Genomic DNA, 19180 nt, shown 5'->3' with positions numbered 1-19180 from the left:
TGGCCCTCCTTAATATTTGCACGAATATTGGCTCGATAATGGTTCACTTTCTATCATAGAGTGTACCTCTCGATACTTCCGGTCCTTCTACGTATACAAACTCGTCCTCTCACGGTGAACTCACTGACACGGGGCGATATTTGTTTGAGCGGCAATGCAGCCAGCGCAGCGGCTCATTGAATCAAATCAGCGACCTCCGTTAGTGGAATTAGTATTTGCACACAGATTTCAGTAATTACCAAAGCCTTTAGACAACTTGCACGTATGGTGCTTTTGCATGGCCTAAAAAATCGTTTATTTTTTCGGCCCCAAGGAAAACAGAGTGAAAAAACTTTATTCAAGAGCTTAGAGCATTCAAATAAAGGCTACACATAATTGAAAAAGTAAATATTAGACAGTGCATTTAACAGCATGTACATATATATTCTGGAATTTAAAGCTAAATTGCATACAATATGCTAAACAAGAAAATGCAAATGAGTCGAGGTATCAAGAGCCCTCTGGGACGTTCGTCAGAGCGCTATTTCAAATTACGGCCTATGTTGGAGTAGCTATCTATGAACTGACGCGTGTGCCGAAGGTGCCAGGAAACTGCTAATAAGTTCTTTATATGCCATTTCGCATTCGGATTTATGCTGGGGCTTCTCTTTCCTTGGGGGCAACCACTCAGCTGTTGCTCTCTTTCCTAAAGCCGTCATAAGCTTCGTCAAGCATCGTCAAGCAACAAACAGGCTGCATAACATTACGCAGGTAATAAAGTTATGGACGTCATTAAAATAGGAAGTTGGTGTTAGTCAGATTTTCAGAAGACGACTGGTAGAGGATGAGAGAAACCTGGAAAAGTATTCCAAGCTCATCTGTGCCCTTACCCTTTTTCGTCAAGTGTTTTCGATGTAGGGTCATCTCATGCAAGTGGCGTCATTCAATTGCCACTGCGACCTGAAGTATGCAGCAGAGAGCATAGGCAACGGTCCCACTGTTGCACAAAGATATCTGCTATTTATAGAATGCAATGCCAGCTCACTACCAATTAATTCCCTCTCACTGTCGCTGTGCCAGTGCTTAAGATGTCTGTTTTACTTTTGAGCGCAGGTGTGTTGTTGAAAATATGTATTGCTTCTTTGTAGGCATCATCAAATATTTTACGTCACAGTAATTATTGCGTTGTATCCTACAAACAAAGCTCGCTTAGTGTTGCTGCTTAGGACGTTAAGGCAATTGACATCCCAGAGGGGGCACCCCTGACATGATCATATATCTTGCGGATGATATCGATCTCGTCAATTACGGCGTTCGTGACCATGTCGACGAACGCCAGCACAATGACGGCGATGAGGCAGACGCCTCCGATGACCATGACATGCTCCTTCACGTATCGGTTTGTCGCGTCCGGACAGTTTCCAATGTGGACACGGAACCAAGCGTCATGGTCGGACAGGTTCAGCACGCTGCGCCCACAGAAGATGCCCGTGAAAGCTGATTCGGGTCGGCAGCATGACGGTGGTACCGAACAACGCTCGTGGCTCGGGTTGGTCACGTCACAATGGAAGTAGCTGTAAAAGCAAGGCGAATGACGCAGATAGGCTGCTGGATTGCACGCTGACGAATTGTACTAATTGCTGAATACCACCGCAACACGTTTGACGTGGACGCTGTCCTGGAAATGTATAAACTGGACGGGTACGTCTGCTCTGGCGGCGATGAAGCACTGTCAAAGAGAATTAATTAGCGACACCGGCTGGTGTCTGGAATAGCAACGACACCATTTGTTTCCAAATGTGCCCATCTTATTCGTTCAGTAAAATAGCAATGAAAGGTATACCGCAATGAGCCATATGTGAGTTGCAGTGGTATACCATCAAATGCCTATTTTGAGATTTATAAAAATGGCTGGTATTTGGATAAATAATGCCCTCAAAATGGACCAAATGCTTGCTTAGCACTGACACAGTGTACATGCATGATGTATAGCTTGTAGCATAACCTGAGAGGGAATAAAATGGCTACCAATGCAGAAATTGTAGATCTACGATATACAAGTCCCAAAGCTCCCGTTATAAGATAGTAGTTACAGTTTGAGTTTGATTGTGTAATTCCGCAGTCTAGTACTTTACACTTACACGAAATGTTTTCAATAAACATTGATTAGCTGTTTAACACAAGTTGGACGAGGCTTTCCTATAGTAATGAAGAAAATTGTCAAAAACTGAAGAAATTTGCAGTGTTTAGTGACTCCCCTTAAACTCAACTGATTTCTAGAGCAGCATTTATACACAGTGGACACCGATCTATAAAGAAGCTTATTGTGATATACCTAATGTAAGTTTCCTCGGCTATAGTGTTCTCTGTTATTACTTTCAAAATACACTATAAGCAGAATTTACCAAAGCCAGTTACCCTTATCAAGCGTGAATGCTACCCGCTGTGGAGGCCTAGTGGCTATGGCCGTGCGCTGCAAAGCCCTGAGAGCACAGGATCAAATCTGGGAACGACGGCCGCATTTCGATTGGCGCGTACTGCAAAAGCATTTATGTACCACGCACTTTGTGCACGTTACATAAATTCTGGTGGTCAAAATCATTCTGTAGACGTGCACTACGGCGTGCCTTATAATCATATCGTGTATTTGGCACGTAAGGTCTCCAAAGACGAAATTATGCCAATCCCACGCGTTGTGGGAATCGATGTTAACGAAGATCCTTTGCAGTTTGCTTTGATTGAGGATAATTATCGGTAATGTTGATGGCGAGTGCTTAATTTCTTCTACTTTTAGTTCGCTCCTAGAGTGGTGAGTTGATCTTAAACATTACTTTGAGTGCAAGACTGCTGTTTGCTTAATACACCGAACACGCAGCGAGACGTGCTTGCTCGAGGCGTTGTGGGACATTGTACATCACCTCCGAGAAGATAAGCATTGCCATTGCCTCACACTGTCCATCGCATCACGGCAGAGGTGTTAAGCGTTAAATGAATTACCGGGCTCGACGTGCCAAACTCACAGTAACATTAGGAGGCATCTCGTAGTGGCGGACACCGTATTAATTTTGAGCCCCTGGGTTTCTTTAACGTGAACCTAAAGACAAGTACAAAAAAAAACGTTTTTGTATTTGCCGCCGCCGCAATGCGACTGCCGCGTTCAGGATCCAACCCGATAACTGGAGCAATGCCATAGCCGCAAAGCTACCTCGGTGGCCACCGAAGTGTTAATTTGACGTGTGGCTTGTTCTCTAAAGCCACCTATAGACGCTAGTACGCTTTAATGCGGCTGTACGTTCACACGCCGTCCGTCATCGGTCCGCTTGAAAGGGGCGCATGGTCTTCATTCCTCAGAAATAGCAGAAACATACCGTACCTTAGCCAGAACTCAAATTATCCAGTTTATCCACAGCCACTGTCAACAGTAGCCTTTCCTCGCCCTCTCCCGTCCCATTTTACCTCTCCCACCGTGCCCCAATGAATGGTAACTGAGAGAGAGCGGTGGGTGGCTATAAATTCACTTGTTTCTTGGCTTCGTCGGTCGAACCAATTCTCTGCCTCCTCTCCCTACCTCCTTTTTGCCATTGTATGTCCCCTCTGGAGAGTTGCACGTCAGTAGGAAGGTAAGCGTTGCAGTTTACGCTAAGCTTTTGCGGGGTGGGGGGTTGTCGCATAATTACGGATGTCAAGACGGTATTGTTGCAACGCGCAGGGAGCTGCAGAGAGCATTGCGCACATGCTACCTGGTGTAAATGCCCAAACCAGCTTCTCGCGTTGGATTTTCTCTCTGCGATGCTCCTGACATGTATATGAACGCTCTGAGCCACCTTCCCATGCAGCCTGCATGACAGCTGCATCAGCAACAGAAGCAGCAACAGCAGTGGAAAAGTCGAAGGAAGAATCGAAGAAAGTTTCACTTTAGAAAAAAGCTCGACTATCACGCGATACTACAGTGCTTATTGCGTGGTGATGCGGAGCGCACGTTGCCGCAGTTAAAATCCCAGTAGTGATTACGACCATAATCTACTATTAGACTGCTAGCACTCTTATGGCTGGGCTTCTTGCGTTTCAAAACGTCCGAATCTAAAACATCAGGTGCCAAGCTCATCAATTTATTAGCATATTACGCACTAATTCAGTAGATTGGTGTGCCCTGAATATGTATGTGAGGCTACTGTATGCATATACGGGGTGTTTTGTTTTCCTGATTGCATTAGTTTTTAGAGCATTCTAAAGGCCGATAACTTCGTGTTCATCATGGGTTATGTTATACAATGAAAATACCCCAGCCCAGGCCAGCCCAGGCCAGCCCAGCCCAGCCCAGCCCAGCCCAGCCCAGCCCAGCCCAGCCCTGCCCAGCCCAGCCCAGCCCAGCGAGCCAGCCAGCCAGCCAGCCAGCCAGCCAGTCAGTCAGTCAGGCAGTCAAAATAATCAATCAACTTTATTTCCCTTAGAAAAGGAGGAGTACGGTACTAAAAGCTTGAGCAGCTTGACGAGGTCCCACCCCTTTACAGTTGGCAAAACAGCAGGATGACTGTCAGTCATGCACAAAGAGTTCAAATACCCCCGGCACTAGAAACGCTCATGCAAACAAAAAATCAGCAATTAACCATAATGAAGTGAGGAACAGGCATGGAGAGTGACGTGTGGTCGGCATTTTCCTGAAAAGTTGGGATTGATTTCAGTGCGCCTGCACTCGGAAAATATTCGCGTAGCTCTGAGAAACAGCTCGCCTATTGAAAATTTTTACCGTTGCGCAAGGCTTTGCCGAGCTCGGCCTACAAACTGCTTGGATGCATTAGTTGAGTAAGGCCAACATTTATGAGCTAATAGAAAGCACTCCTTAAAGTACGAACACAAGTCGGCACATTCATTCTTGCGCTTCTCACACAAATTACAATTTGTTGAAATTCTTTCGAATATCTCGGCACACTAATGACAAGCATAACAACAAAATGGCCAATACTGCATATTTTTATATACTGTGTAGCTGGAAGAAACAACGTGTACACATGTACATACCATTCGTTACGTTACGTTATGTTGTATTCGTTAAGTTCCCCAATGTAAAGCTAAAAGCGCCTTGTGTAAGGCATATTGCACACGCACTCAGCAGCAGCAGCGGAGCAGACAGTTGTACGGCGGCTAAAGACGCTTTTGACGAACGTTACAGGTTGGAACCGTAGCCTCAAACCAGTGCCTCAGACGACAAAAGCTGGAGCGGACGAGCAGGATCGATTAGATCAACCGGAGGCCACGCGGACCATTACGTGGGGTACACCAACCGCTGATGCCTACAAAAGGACATCGCCCCCCTTGGACAACTGCACACGCACTCAGCAGCAGCAGTGGAGCTGACAGTTGTACGGCGGTTAAAGACGCTTTTGACGAACGTTACAGGTTTGTCTGTTCTCTTAGCCTATCGGTGGCACTTTTGTTCTATTACGTTTCCTGCTGCTGCTGGGTGCACTCTGTGAGCGAACTTTACTAGTGTGCTGGGTGTTATGAATGACATGTCCAGCATGCGATGGCAGGATTCACGAATCGGAGTCGTGGTTGCTGTGTTCAGAATGCAAGTGTAGTTACCATATCGGCTCTTGGTCTGCGGTAACTGACAATGCTTACAAAAAGAAGTCTGTTGCTGCAAAAAAATCTTGGATATGCGTGACGTGCAAAGCGTCGACTCGAGGCGCCAATTCCGCGGAAATACAGAATGAGACGTTAGAAAAGAAGTTCACCTCAGAGCTTGCGGCAATACATCACAAGCTTACTGAGCTACTGGACATCAAATCAAAGGTTGACGATTTGTCCCAAATTAAAACAACTGTTGATAGCATTGAGGAATCTATTAAAGTTATGTCCAGTAAATACGATGAAGTTCTTACTCAGATGACACGGCAGTCCGCAGACATCTCAGACCTCAGAAAGCGGGTTGTGAAGCTTGAGGCCCACGCGAAAGAAACAGACGTGGAAAAACTTCAGCATGAGTTGCAGGAGCTAGATCAGTACAGCAGGCGCCTAAATCTTGAAGTGAACGGCTTGGCCTATCACGAAAATGAGAACCTTCTGGTAAAGCTCAACCAACTAGCAACTGAACTCGGGCTTCCACAGCTTTCCGAGTCTGACATTGAAGCCGCCCACAGACTAGCTTCTAGAAACGATAGGAAGGGAGACAAGCCCAATACTGTGATGGTCAGGTTTTCATCTGGTCAAACTAAAGAAAAATGGCTTGCACAGAAATGGCAATTGAAGAAAACAAAGTCAGCTATATTTTTCAGTGAAAACCTCCCGGCCTGCAATAAGAAGCTTTTCTGGGAAATGAAAAATAGGGCTCTTGAAAATAAGTACGATTTCGCATGGCACAAGAATGGCAAACTTTTCGTGCGCCGCAGCCCGAGTGACAGGGTGATTAGAATTGCAACAGTGCATGACCTAGAAAAAATACGATAAAATGAAAGATAGCTGATCGCAAGAAGTGATTACGTTCTCTTCACAAACATAACAAACTACTATGACGCTGAGGCCTTCCAGGAAATTGCTTCACGCCAGAAAAAACAGTTATCACTGATTCCCCTTAATGCGCAAAGTCTTCAAAACAAAAAAGAATGTGTCGACTTCTTTTTGAACAATCTAAATCACCAGTTTGATCTCTTAGCTTTCACTGAAACATGGTCTACTGATAACCATGATACCGTGCCATTTACAAACTACAGTTGTGCATCAATCTGCAGGGAAAACCAAAGGGGTGGTGGTGTATCGATTTATGTTCATGACAGCGTTAAATACAATATTGTCAAAGATTATACTGTAATATCCTCTCACTGTGAATCTGTCATGATAAAATGTCGAAGCCTTTTAGTAGTTGCTATATATAGGCCCCCTTCTGGAACTGTGTCTCATTTCCTTAATTTCATGGATGAAATGCTTGAGTATTGTGAACAGAATGGCGCACGCGTGATTGTTACAGGAGATTTCAACATAGATATGCTATCACCAAGCAACAACAAACAAAATTTTCTTGACAGAATGCTCTCTTTTGGCTATGAAAACACAATTCATGTACCTACAGGGATAACACAGTTGACTGAAACTGCCTTGGATTTATGTTTCACTAACTACAAAAATGAAATATGCACAGGGGTTCTAACACCTGGAGTCAGCGATCACCTGCCGATTTTCGCATTTTTGCCGTGGTGCGTAAAAAAACGAAATCCAGCAAATCCTACGCAGCGTAGACAGATTAACCAAGAAACAATTAAGCATTTTCAGAATGTTGTCGCTGACACTGATTGGAGCTGTATTTTCAATAATACTGACCCTGTGAATGCCTACGACATATTCATAACAAAGTTAGCAGACCTTTATAATTTAGCTTTTCCGATTGTGGTGCATAAAATAAACAAGAGGGCGAGAAAACCATGGATAGACGCTTCAATTTTGAAAAGGATGAAAGCAAGAGATAAGTTGTTCACCGAATTCATAAAAACAAAGCGCTTAGACTACTTGGTTGAATTTAAGCAGGTCAGAAATAAGATAGGATCTGACATTAAAAAGGCGCGATTTAGCTACTATGAAAAAAAGTTTGCAAACATACTCAATGATCAGAAAGCAATTTGGAACTCTGTGAACGATCTTTTGCAAAGGAAAAATACGAAGACTATCTCTCAGCTTCAAATAGAGGGCAGATCTTGTTCAGGTACTCTAATTGCCGATATGTTCAATGAGCAATTTTTGCGTTCAGGAGCTTCTGCTATTTCAAATGCTATTTCAGTCTTACAAATCGTATATTAAAACTCACGTCTCGGAATCTATTTTCCTAACTCCCACGAATGAATCGGAAGTAGCCTCGCTGATACAGAATTTAAGTAACAAATGTGCTGTGGGTTTTGACAATATAAAAGCAGAACCTCTAAAAGCAGTTTCAGAACACATAAGCGCACCATTTGCACATATTTGCAACCTTATTTTGAGCACTGGAACGTTCCCGGAGAAATTGAAAATTGCTAGAGTATCCGTTGTTGACAAAGGGGGTAATGAAAATGACATGAATAACTACAGGCCCATTTCCGTTTTGCCCATTTTTTCAAAAATTATAGAACGTGTCATATATGTACGAATTGCAAACTTTTGTAGCTTAAACAAAATTATAACCGATCATCAATACGGATTTCAGAAGAACAAATGTACTGAAAAGGCCTTATTATCTATTTAAGATCAAATTACTGAACATTTTGAGCAAAAACATCACACAATTAGAATATTTCTCGACTTTAAGAAAGCTTTTGATTCGATCAAGCATGAATTTTTTTTGCAAAAGCTTGATGAATATGGAATAAGAGGTACGCCCCTTAATTTAATAAGAAGTTACCTTACAAATCGGTATCAGTATACAGACATGCAGCACTCGAAGTCACAAATGGGCAAGATCAAGTACGGCGTCCCACAGGGTTCTATACTTGGGCCACTTCTATTCTTATTTTATATAAATGACATCGTAAACGTGCCTCCAGCACCAGATATTATATTATATGCCGATGACACAAACGTCTTTATTTCGGGTCAGGATATGTCTACTCTAGTACAAGAAGCCAACCTTTGGCTTAGCAATTTGTCGCTATGGCTGAGAACTAATAAGCTGGAATTAAACATTAAGAAAACAAAATACATCATTTTTAAACCTCGGAACCATTGTATTCTCCACAATACGCAGCTCACATTCCAAGGGGCTTTGATTGAGCGCGTCCAGACTCAAAAATTTCTAGGCGTTATTTTTCACGAAACATTGAGTTGGTCCAATCATATAGATAATCTTCGCACCCACATATCACGATCCATTGGCATAATTGGCAAAATCAGATGTTTACTACCCCTCTGGGTGACAAAGCAGCTTTACCACACTTTAGTTTACTCGCGCATACATTACTGCCTATTATTCTGGGGCACAACAACAAAAACAAATAAAGATAATATTCGCAGGCTCCAAAAAAGAATCTTGCGTATAATCGAAAATGTTCCGCGCCGAACGCCTTCTGCTACACTTTTCCATAAACACAGCATACTAAAATTCCAAAACATATTCCATAAAAAACTAGCGACAGTCATCTACAATCAAATTAAATTGGACGCAGGTATATTTCAGGATACCTACTCGCGGAAAACACACACGTATAATCTTAGGAAAACCACCTATTACAGTGAAAGGATTCGAACCAACTACGGCAAGCAAAAACTAACGCACCTTATACCTTCATTTCTAAACTCTAACATGACGGCCATGAGCATAGTAAATGAAAGTCGATCAGTAGCAATTTTCAAAAAAAAGATACATGCTTATCTAAGGGCGCTTCAAACGTGACATTTTTTTTTCTCTTTCTCTTCCGTGTAAGACTTCCTTATATTGTATAAGTTTTCTTCCAGAACTGCATTGTGCCTCAAAATTCAGCCATGAAAATTTCTTGTCAATAAGCTGTTCGTATCAATTATGTTCTAGTTCACTTATTAAAACCACGGCTTAGTTCTTTTTTTTTTCTCTTCTGCATTTATCTATTACATGATGAATTAGTGTTACATTATGTGTCATTATGTACTGTTATATTTATGTATTATGCATTACAGGCTGAATGTACTGCAATAATTGTATTCTTTTCAGTTTTTTCCTTTTTTACTACATTGATGAATTATGTATTGACTCGCTGAGTGTTGCGCAATATCGTGCTCTGGGCGGGGATTGGCGCATTGTCAGGCATTCAGTTGCCTTTTTGCCACCCCTTCCCGCTGTACCACTGGATATGCATGCTGAACTGATGATGAAATAAACCATCCATCCATCAAAAAAAAGTCGTGATTTTTGTTTGAATAGAAACAAAAACGATTCGCTTGCTGGCACAACTTTCTGGCGAATAATTCTAGCTCCTTATGGGAACCTACACTATAAGCAGCTTCGCTGTGGCTAGTATTCTCTTCAGCGCGAAGAATGAAGCGGCGAAGGTAAAAGTACTCTCTTATTCTGTCAACGCAAGCCTATGCTGCGAAGGCGGAGGCGAGGAAGAGGTGGCCTGACGAAGGCTTCATAGCGACGGTTACTTAACTATGAGAGGAGTAGTTAACGTAACCGCACGAACGCAGAGACACGGTAAAAGTAAATTCAAATATTTTTGTGTTACGACAAAAATTCCATTAGCCCTGGGACGTTTTACTCTGTTCTGTTGCTGTACTGTTTGTGGAAAGCCTCAAATACGCATTTGGCGACAATTCAGATAATCAATGGCGCTCCAATGCTGGTAACATCTGGTATTACAAAACATCTCATTTGAGCGGCAATACAGTGCCGGTTACAACTCGTATTCTGCTGCAGAAATCCGCTAGGAGATCTGTATTGTGCACACGCTCTTTAATATGGGTATCGCGTTGCGGCACCTTTTATTTGATTTTAATATCACTATCATTATTCCCATATTGGCGTACACGGCAGGACGAGTGCATAAACTGGATATCCCTAGACTCCTTGTTTCTCTCGGGCAGTAACCAATATCGTCCAAGGATTGCACATTTTCTTATACAAGCACTGAGGTTCTCATCTGTTTCCGATTGTTCTGTTACTGTAGGTGACTTCTAGCTCATCTAAAGCCGAATTCGCAAAGTTCCTCGTCTGTTAGCGCCTTCCGTCATTGGCCGGCTGCCTCTGGAAATAATCTCTGCAGCATTATGTGTGGCTGATATTTGCTCTGAAGAGCAACGCTTGCGTGAGGGAGTCTTGTGAATACCGGCCCTGTTCTATCTATAACAAGATTTGCCCATGGGCACGAATACATTTTCAATCGAATATACAGGTAGAGAGCGATGAGTTATGAACATTGTAATAAACTCGGTGGTACTGCAAATGTGTCACGAAAAATTACGAGTCGTATTTCTTACATGTTATTGTCCCAGTCGCGAAAGTTTCGTTGTGTCATGCCGCAACACTTGAGGTAGCGCTGTATTGCGTCGACGAAGTGCTGTATGTCCTGAGTGTCACGGTAGTGAACCACCAGCCTATCGGACATGGTGGTCGTTATTACGGTCTTGATGCTGCCTGCGAAAAAGACGGTACCACGGAAGCTATTGATCGAGAAGTACACTTTGGGCTCAAGAGCTGTTTTAGGTAAATAGGAACGCGTACTGGCCTCCCCCTCCCCATGCTTTCACCAAAGCTCGAGCAGTGTGTGTACGCCAGCTGAGAGATATGTGCTTCTGCAGAAAGTTGTTTTGTAGGAAGGAGTCAGATATTCTTGCATACCGATTTCTATCTTAACTTTCACATAAGCTAAAGAAAATGAGATCTGCAGCAAGCTGGAATTGTAGCTACGAAGTGGTGACTCTGTCCCGATCACAATGCGTTAAGCAGCACGTTCGAAAATAGAGGTGCGCTGAGTAACCAGGTTTATAATTTCTGCGTCCGAGAAAAACAGACATAATAAATAATTTGTGGACAACGTTTAATTCACATTCCCGTACGCCCACCCAATCTCCAATATCATGCACGAACACATTAAAAAGTTACAATCAAAATGAAAAAAAAAACAATATTTTTGAAGCCCGCCGTAGTTGTAGGCTCCCGATTATTTTGACCACTTGGTGTTATTTCGAGAGTACGCAAAGGTCGGTACACGGGCGTCCTTACATTTCGCCTCCAGCTATATGCGGCCTCCGTGTGCAACACCAAAGCGACTACGTATCTATGGCGCGCAGCGGGGTATTTTCGGGTGGTTAGTATTCGGGAACCACGGGCCGTAAAGAGGCACGTCAGCTCACGGACACCTATTTTACTAGCACGAACGCTCTTGCATGTGTGAGCGACGCGTCGATGGCCACATATTCAGCTGAGATGCAGTCGTCGCAGACAAATTTGTTGCATAGAGGCGCTTTCAAAACATCCGCGTTTTGTGTTGCGTGTGTGCAAAAATTGCGCCTTATATGATAAAAAGATATACAATTGGTTGGGTTTTATGTGCCAAACCACAATAAGCTTATGAGGAAGGTCATAGTGCGATACAGCGGCGGAATAAGTATTACCAGCTGGTCTTCCTTAACTTGCAACTCATTTTAAGTACACGAGCATCTGCGTTTTTCGCCCCTATCGTAAAGCGGCCCCTGCGGTCGCTATCCACGTCCAACTCAGCAGCGGAACCCCATCGCAACCGAGCTATCAGCGTGTGGACTATGTTTCGTCCTTTAACTAATAGAGAGCTTTGTAGGGGCTCTGTTGTGTCTGTGTCCTTCCTTTGATTGCGTCCTCTTGCACCAGAAAGCAATGTTTTGCAGCTATGCAACTACTTTTCTAGTTCCTGTTTTGAACTCCTTCCAGCTACTTCGATTGCATAGTATGGATCTGAAATAAAATCGCTCATTTCTTTCTACTGGGAGAGCGACATTAGGTTCTCTTTCAAAGCGCTGCCTCTTGGTGCGTAATATTTTGGCTGACGTTCGCTATAAACAAGAAGATATGTCGCCTAGTGTACAGCGTTGAAGAACAGGACGATATTGCCGCTTGCATGGATCAGCGTCGACATCTATGCTAAAAAGGTGAACCGCAACAATGCGGCTCTCCTCTCTACAAATGCTGTTCTCCTTTTTACACGCAGATGGCGGTACCAGCCTGCTGAAACGGCAAGGCGACCACAAAATGCGATATCAACGTGACAACAATACCAGACCGCACATGAGCAGCTGCCGCTAAAATGCTTCCTACATTATGCCGCAGATATTATTATTATTTAGATAGAGCAGTTTACGTCAGCTCTTTCAATCACGCGTTAGTGCCATTGTGTAATTTATTGCACGTGAGTCTTTCAGAGACGCTTTGATCGAAAGGATTGCTAATTGTACTACCCCGTTCTTTTTAATTTCGAAGTACGGGTGTGGTAGCAATAAATTTTTGGCGTGCTACATCTCGAGATGTCTATATAAGAGCGAAACTGGAGTTTCGCAGCTGTTTTTTTTTTTTTGCTGCCGTGGCGAGAGCTGGCGTCCCTGAAGGCTGTCAACGGTGACGTTGTCAAAGAATGGCTGGCAGCAAAGCGTGCGTCGGAACTCCGATAATGGATTAAAGGGACTGACAACCGATTTTTAAGGACCTAGTTTTTATGGCGCAACGCAAACCTCACTCTCGGTAGTCTTTACACCTGCAGCGATTACTTCCAAAACTACGCGAATATTCACTAAGCAGAATTTTTCGATCCGAGCAGCCTCTAGAAAGGTAAGAAACCCACCTCAAGCAAGGATGAGAAGTGAGAGCGAAGTCGGTAGACCGCCTCGCAAAGTTGTGAAAGCTGCCCATCGTTCTGGTTTCACAGGAGTAAGTGTAACAGTGGTTAACGACCTCTCTTTGGCCCTTTCCCCACATTTTAAAACAAGCTCCTGCAATAAGTTACCTTTGTTATACAGAAATGTCTTATATTTGTACAGCGTTCTTCCCCGTGTACACGCCTACGTCACTACTAGTTGGCACCCGTCATCGTTGTTCTGTCGATAGACGAGCCGAGCCAACTGATCGAATGCTGCGGCGTAGGCAGCGCCACTTGTCTGCTCAATGCAAACGAAGGCTTATTTGCACATTGTAGGTCAGGAAAAACTTATAATAATAAAGAGTATACTGCATTTAAATACTATTAAAAAGACCAGTAACCGTGTACACTAGTAGAAAGCCACGTGGTGGACCTCTTATGTAGCTTCATATTCTTGCCGCGTACAGCACCAAAGTTCATTTTTCACAACTGTATTAATTACTTAAACATATACATCCACATTTATTGAGAAAAAACATGGCTTGTTTGAGACACTGCGATAGGGAATCATTCCATCAGCGGGGTTATGTCGATGTATGATCTGAGTAGTTTTCTGTCCCTTTAAAACGTAATAACACGAGTTGTAAAAAAAAAAGTTACCTTTAACATGGGCCACTCAAATAAACAATCAATTTTAATGTATTTAGCGCAGCCAGTAATCCGTAAGTTTTCTTTGTCATGTTGTGTTTCAGGTATCCAATCTGTAGGTAAGCTACGCGAGGTGCAAATCAAAAACATTTTCTTGGAATTAGTGATCCGCCCCGCTATTGGTCGCTATGTCTTTGCCACGCCTTTACCCCTACAGTGAGATTTTTCTTTTAGTCGGCTCTCTTTTCAGCTAATCATTTTATTAACAGGCTAAAAGATCTTTATACCCTTATTTAGCGGACGGCCTTCGAATTTTGTGAAAATATATTTTCGCTTACTTCATCTAAATCAATAAGCAAGGAGGTAAGCGGATTCCCTAAAGCAGCGCCAGGATGTTCATGTGTATTTCCTGTCTTATTGTCTTATATTGTCTTATTTCTCCTTTAGTTGCCACCGTGGAGAAATCTATTTGACATTCTGCTGGTGAGCGCAAAGTCGCCTGTTCAATCTACGCCGTAATGGCCGTATATAAATGGACATGAAATAAAAAGAAAGTGTCTACTTTACTTTGGGTGTACGTTGAACAACCAAAAGTGTGCGTGATTTTATCTGTAGCCCTTTACAATAAGTCGTGCCTCATAACCCACACTGAAGTTCTTGGTATGGTAAACCCGTTTATTTATTTGACATCATAATATACTAAGTCAGAATGCCTACCCCAGCACTGCACGCGCCTGGACTGATCCGAAAGATAGGGTCCGGCCGTCAGAAGCGTTTTTCTGAGGGCCCGAGTCGGGCACGGGCATGAGGCTGTGGGCCAAGTCCCGGCTTGGGCCCGCCTATTAAAGGGCCTATGTATGCCTTCGACTAAACGCCAACATTGTGCATCGCATGGTCCAAGGCATAAGATGCCAAGTTGAAGTTACACGTGCAAAGAGCTGGCTCTTGAATACCTCAGCAAAAGAATAGAGAAAGAAACAGATGAAGTTCTATTTTTTTACAGCGATGCGGCTAACTTTTTCGTGGTCGGCATATTTCGTGTCCACGTCTGTTAGCAGAAACGGGGCTGGTCCCGGTGGCATTGAAGGCTAGGAGCAGAGGCTCAGGCCCCCGTAAGGCAGAGGCTTCAAGCACTCGGCAAAGTCACGCGTACAATCACGCATACAACATACAGGGTAAACATGTTTCAATAAATAACAAGCGCGAAACAAACATCCTAAACACATAATTGATGATAAGGTGCTTAAGACAACCATGTGGAGCGCGTAGCGCTTGCCGCATGCGTTTCCCGGTAAAGACTATCGCTGCGCAAGCTGCCGCGGCGACGGCAGCTTGCGACGTGGGTATTGATGTGCTTAGCCTTCGGCATATCAAATAACCAACCAGCCAATTATTTTAATGCTGTTGCAGCACCGCTATTGGCCGCGGCGTGCATTCAAAATAACATCACTGCCATTACTACCGTCACTGTAAATTACCGTTACCAAGGTTATTCTAAAGCAATCAAAACATTTTACACCTCGCCCCCCCCCCCCTCAGCAAATCTAGTGGGGGTTTTCGCCAGTTTCGCTGGACATCTACTTTAACAGTGCCGAGATGGCTTCTCGACTTTTGCTTCTCCACAAAAACGAACATGGTATACACGCAAGAAAAAAATGCATTGTACAAAAACCGTTCTTCAAATCATTTTACCTTTACCGTTTTTTCGATGGCACTATTAGACTTGAGGATATTGTATTATTTTATTGCTTACTCAAGGGGTCTCTGTATTTGTGCGTTTATTTTATGCTGCATGTTCGTGAAATTGCCTAATTGGGTTTAATACATAATCGCTTGCTAAATTACCTCATAGGATCAAATCGTACGATCAAGAATAATGTATACGCACCGGCGGAACAAACAACAGCAAAGCCAATGCGCCAGGCCACTGATGGCACTATTTCAACATGGAATGGCTTTAGGGCTGCTTTCATGGAGGTATCTGGCTGTCCGGTTGTGGATCGCAATGCAGAAACAAAGATTTCAGTCTACTATTCCTTATAGAGTGCTGCTGATTAGACCTCGACAGGGTGAGGATGACACATACGGTATAATCTGTAAGTAAAAAAACATTTTTTTTTACACACAGGCCCCGCCAGGTCGTGCCCACGAGGCGCCTGGCTAAGCTTAGTAATGAACGCCCGGACCTGTCCTGACTCAATAATACGGGCCCGGGGCACGCCCGGGCTTAGACCCACGGGCCTGGACTGGACTCAGGTTTCATAGAGCGGGCCTGGGCCGGGCCTGCACCGGAATATCAGGCCCTTGGAGTGCTCGAATGCATACATATACATAGTGTAAAGACGGAGATAGCACAAGCGTTTCTGTGGCCACGTGGCTCTTAATGTGAGGAAGACCAAGTGGTCAGTGTCGCTGTCTTTGCTCGCGCTGGAGCTTGGTTGCAACTGCACGGCAGTTCTCTGCACTGGACGTGACTGAGATTCCGGCTAACTGTCAATGAACCTCGTAGCACTCGGTGTAGGTGCGGGGTACCCTAGTGCCTCGTCATGGAACTCCGGAGCCGAACTCTTTCCAACGCTACCGCCAAGACGATGCCTCCGATGTCGTTAGTCAACGAGACGCAGCTGTGTTGAGTGAAAACGCTGATACTCAGATCGACGACAGGCTTTCGTCATACGAACGGGTGAGCGACCACATCAAATGGGACAATCAGACAAAGCTCACCTGTGTGAATTCTTTATATTGCGGATGTTGTCAGCCTCTGGTTCTGAAACCAGGACGCAACTATTGCGACATGAAATGGCTTTAAGACAGCCTTCGTGGAGGTATCTGGCGGGACGGTCGTGCGAAAGCTTCGCGCTGAGCAACACCAGCGCCAACAAGCGCAACTGCCGGGCGAGATTTTCCCTAGTTGTATGGAGGACATCATCGATCTCTCCAACCGAGTGAGCCAAGCGGTGACCGACAAACATCAGACTAAATAAATTCTCAAGGGCATTGAAGACGACACTTTTCAAAAGCACATGAATGAGAATGCTACTGCCGTTGCAGCCGCAGTGACCTACTGCCAAAGCTTGTAAAATTACGCCAGCAACGAGTGCTCGCCTGCCAAGCTGTCCCTCAAGTGAGCTCACTTTCCTGTTTTGGTGACCTCTCCCGGACCGACTGATGATGGGTCTCTTCTTCCTCAAACCATAGTCTTCATTCATGAAGAGGTGGCCGCCAGTTCTCGCTGCTGCCTCTCAACCAGGAACCTGTCTAACCTCTATCCTCAGCTGTACAGCAGAACTTCAGCAGCCATCGTTCTTCATCACCACATCACCATTCAATACAGCCGATGCATCGCCGGCCGCCTTCCAGCAAGAGAAACTAAGTGCTGCAGCTTCGAAGCCAAGAGCTGCAGCGGCTTGTTGAAATGCCCAAGGCCTCTACTATCACCGCAAAATATTCTAGAAACACAAGTTGGAGGAGTCGCTACATTCGCACTTGTCGACATGTGCGCTGCCATTTCCATCATACGCGAGTCTCTTTGCCGTTATATGAGAAAGGTCACCACATCACTTTGCGGCAATGTAATTTGCAATGCCACCACGGAGCCCTTTGAACCTTCAGCCGCATTTACTGCCAGGATCGTTCCTCAGGACGTACCTTACGCGACTATGTTCCTTGTGCTGCCTTCCTGTTCTCATGTCATCCTGGAATGGGGAGTTCTCTCGGGCCACAGTGCCGTCGTTGACTGCGCCTGTGCTGAGGTTGCTCTGTCTATCCTTACTCCTCCGGCCACCTCTCCCGCCTCCTGAAAGATTACTGTCGCCGAGCACCTCAACACCAGTCCCTTTGTTTTATCCATCTGCGCCCGACGCCCATGTACTGTTCATGCCGTCACCGGCTTTCCTTCACCGCAGATCTCTACCACTTCCATTCACAATTCGTGATGTAGCCGTTGGAACGAGAATTATGCTATCGCACAACCGGTTAGCATACCCGTTTATAATCCTTCGCGAAATGTCCCTCGGCTGTGTCGAGCCGATTGACATATCTAAGCATTTGGACGTGGCGGGCTCCTCTCCTGGAGTTTCGGTCGACGCCATGGCACCATTTCCGGATAGCTCCTAATTGGCTCCCGAGATCTTTGATTCGTGCGTTGACGCCACCCTTTGCCTCGAGAACCGCTAGCAAAAACAGCGTGACCGACCCTTTGGTCTTTGTCTTGCTCATATCAGGAGCAATGCAACACTTGTGCTCTCTTCGCCTTTACAATGAACCTCATGAGAAACAGGTTCCTAATATTTCTTCAAAAGAGAAATTTATCAAACTATCCTTCATCTCCGCTGATTTAAGTAAGTTCCATATAGAGAACAAATGTATCGTTATATGTTCACATCCACCCGCCGTGGTTGCTCAGTGTCTATGGTGTTGGGCTGCTGAGCACGTGGTCGCGGGATCGAATCCCGGTCCCGGCGGCCGCATTTATATCGGGGTGGAATGCGAAAACACCTGTGTGCTTCGATTTAGGTACATGTTAAAGAACTCTAGGGGGTCCAAACGTCCGGAGTCCTCCACTATGGCGTGCCTCATAATCAGGAAGTGGTTTTGGCATGTAAAAGCCCATAATTCGAATGTTCATATCCTTTCCAACACATCTTTGAAACTTTTTTCGCTCTTGTGAAAACCTGCAGACTTTAGTGATATTCCAAGAGTTGCGAAAGGAACCTCAAGAATACGGGGCGCGACAATAGTACTATTTTTACAGTAGCAGAGGAGAAAGATTGAAATTTGAATAGCCTTATCAGCGAAACCTGAATGGGAAATTTAAGCACGTGATGAGAATAGTCGCGGTTTCACCCAAAAGCGTTTCGTCCAATCTGCGTTAAAGCGATAGTCGCTTTAACGCAAATTGAGCAGCGAGAACACAGCCCATGCAAAGGAACGAGCCATCGGCCCACCTACACTCCCACAACGCAGATCGCTTTCAAGATAAACGCCGGGTGGCCGTGGTTTACACAATTGCTGCCGAAGTACAACGCCCTGCTCCCCTACCTCCCCTCCCACGGAATCTTGCGCGCGAATGAGGATGGCTCACCTACTCCCCGCTTTCCTCTCTTGTGTACACCAGATTGGTTTAACTCGCTCATACAGCATACAGCATGCGGCGACGTTGTTATCGCCCTTGCACTTTACACGGAACATCATCGTGACGGCGTCGACAATGGCAAAAAAATGCGTCTGGAGTGTCCATATAATTGCTGTCTTAATAAAGTGAGTGCGCGCAAAGTGGCGTGCTGGGCACGAAT

The 19180-nt window shown here is 44.7% G+C and overlaps 1 protein-coding gene across 2 annotated transcripts in view; it reads right to left on the bottom strand.

The window, feature by feature from the left end:
* Window positions 1–402: 402 nt before the first annotated feature.
* The window catches only part of LOC135899750 (tetraspanin-33-like), a 39733-nt gene continuing 20955 nt past the window's right edge, over window positions 403–19180 (bottom strand). For both annotated transcript variants that reach the window (XM_065429078.1, XM_065429081.2), the window contains 2 exons: window positions 10891–11047; window positions 403–1553 (listed from right to left, as the gene is read on the bottom strand). In XM_065429078.1, coding sequence (XP_065285150.1) covers window positions 1202–1553; window positions 10891–11047 — 509 coding nt within the window. In that variant the 3' untranslated portion in view covers window positions 403–1201. The remainder of the gene's footprint in view (window positions 1554–10890; window positions 11048–19180) is intronic.

This window comes from Dermacentor albipictus, chromosome 5, assembly GCF_038994185.2.
Source record: "Dermacentor albipictus isolate Rhodes 1998 colony chromosome 5, USDA_Dalb.pri_finalv2, whole genome shotgun sequence".
Classification (NCBI taxonomy): Eukaryota; Metazoa; Arthropoda; class Arachnida; order Ixodida; family Ixodidae; genus Dermacentor; species Dermacentor albipictus.
The sequence above is the reverse complement of the archived record's forward strand: the minus strand, read 5'-3'. Positions and strand labels throughout refer to the sequence as shown.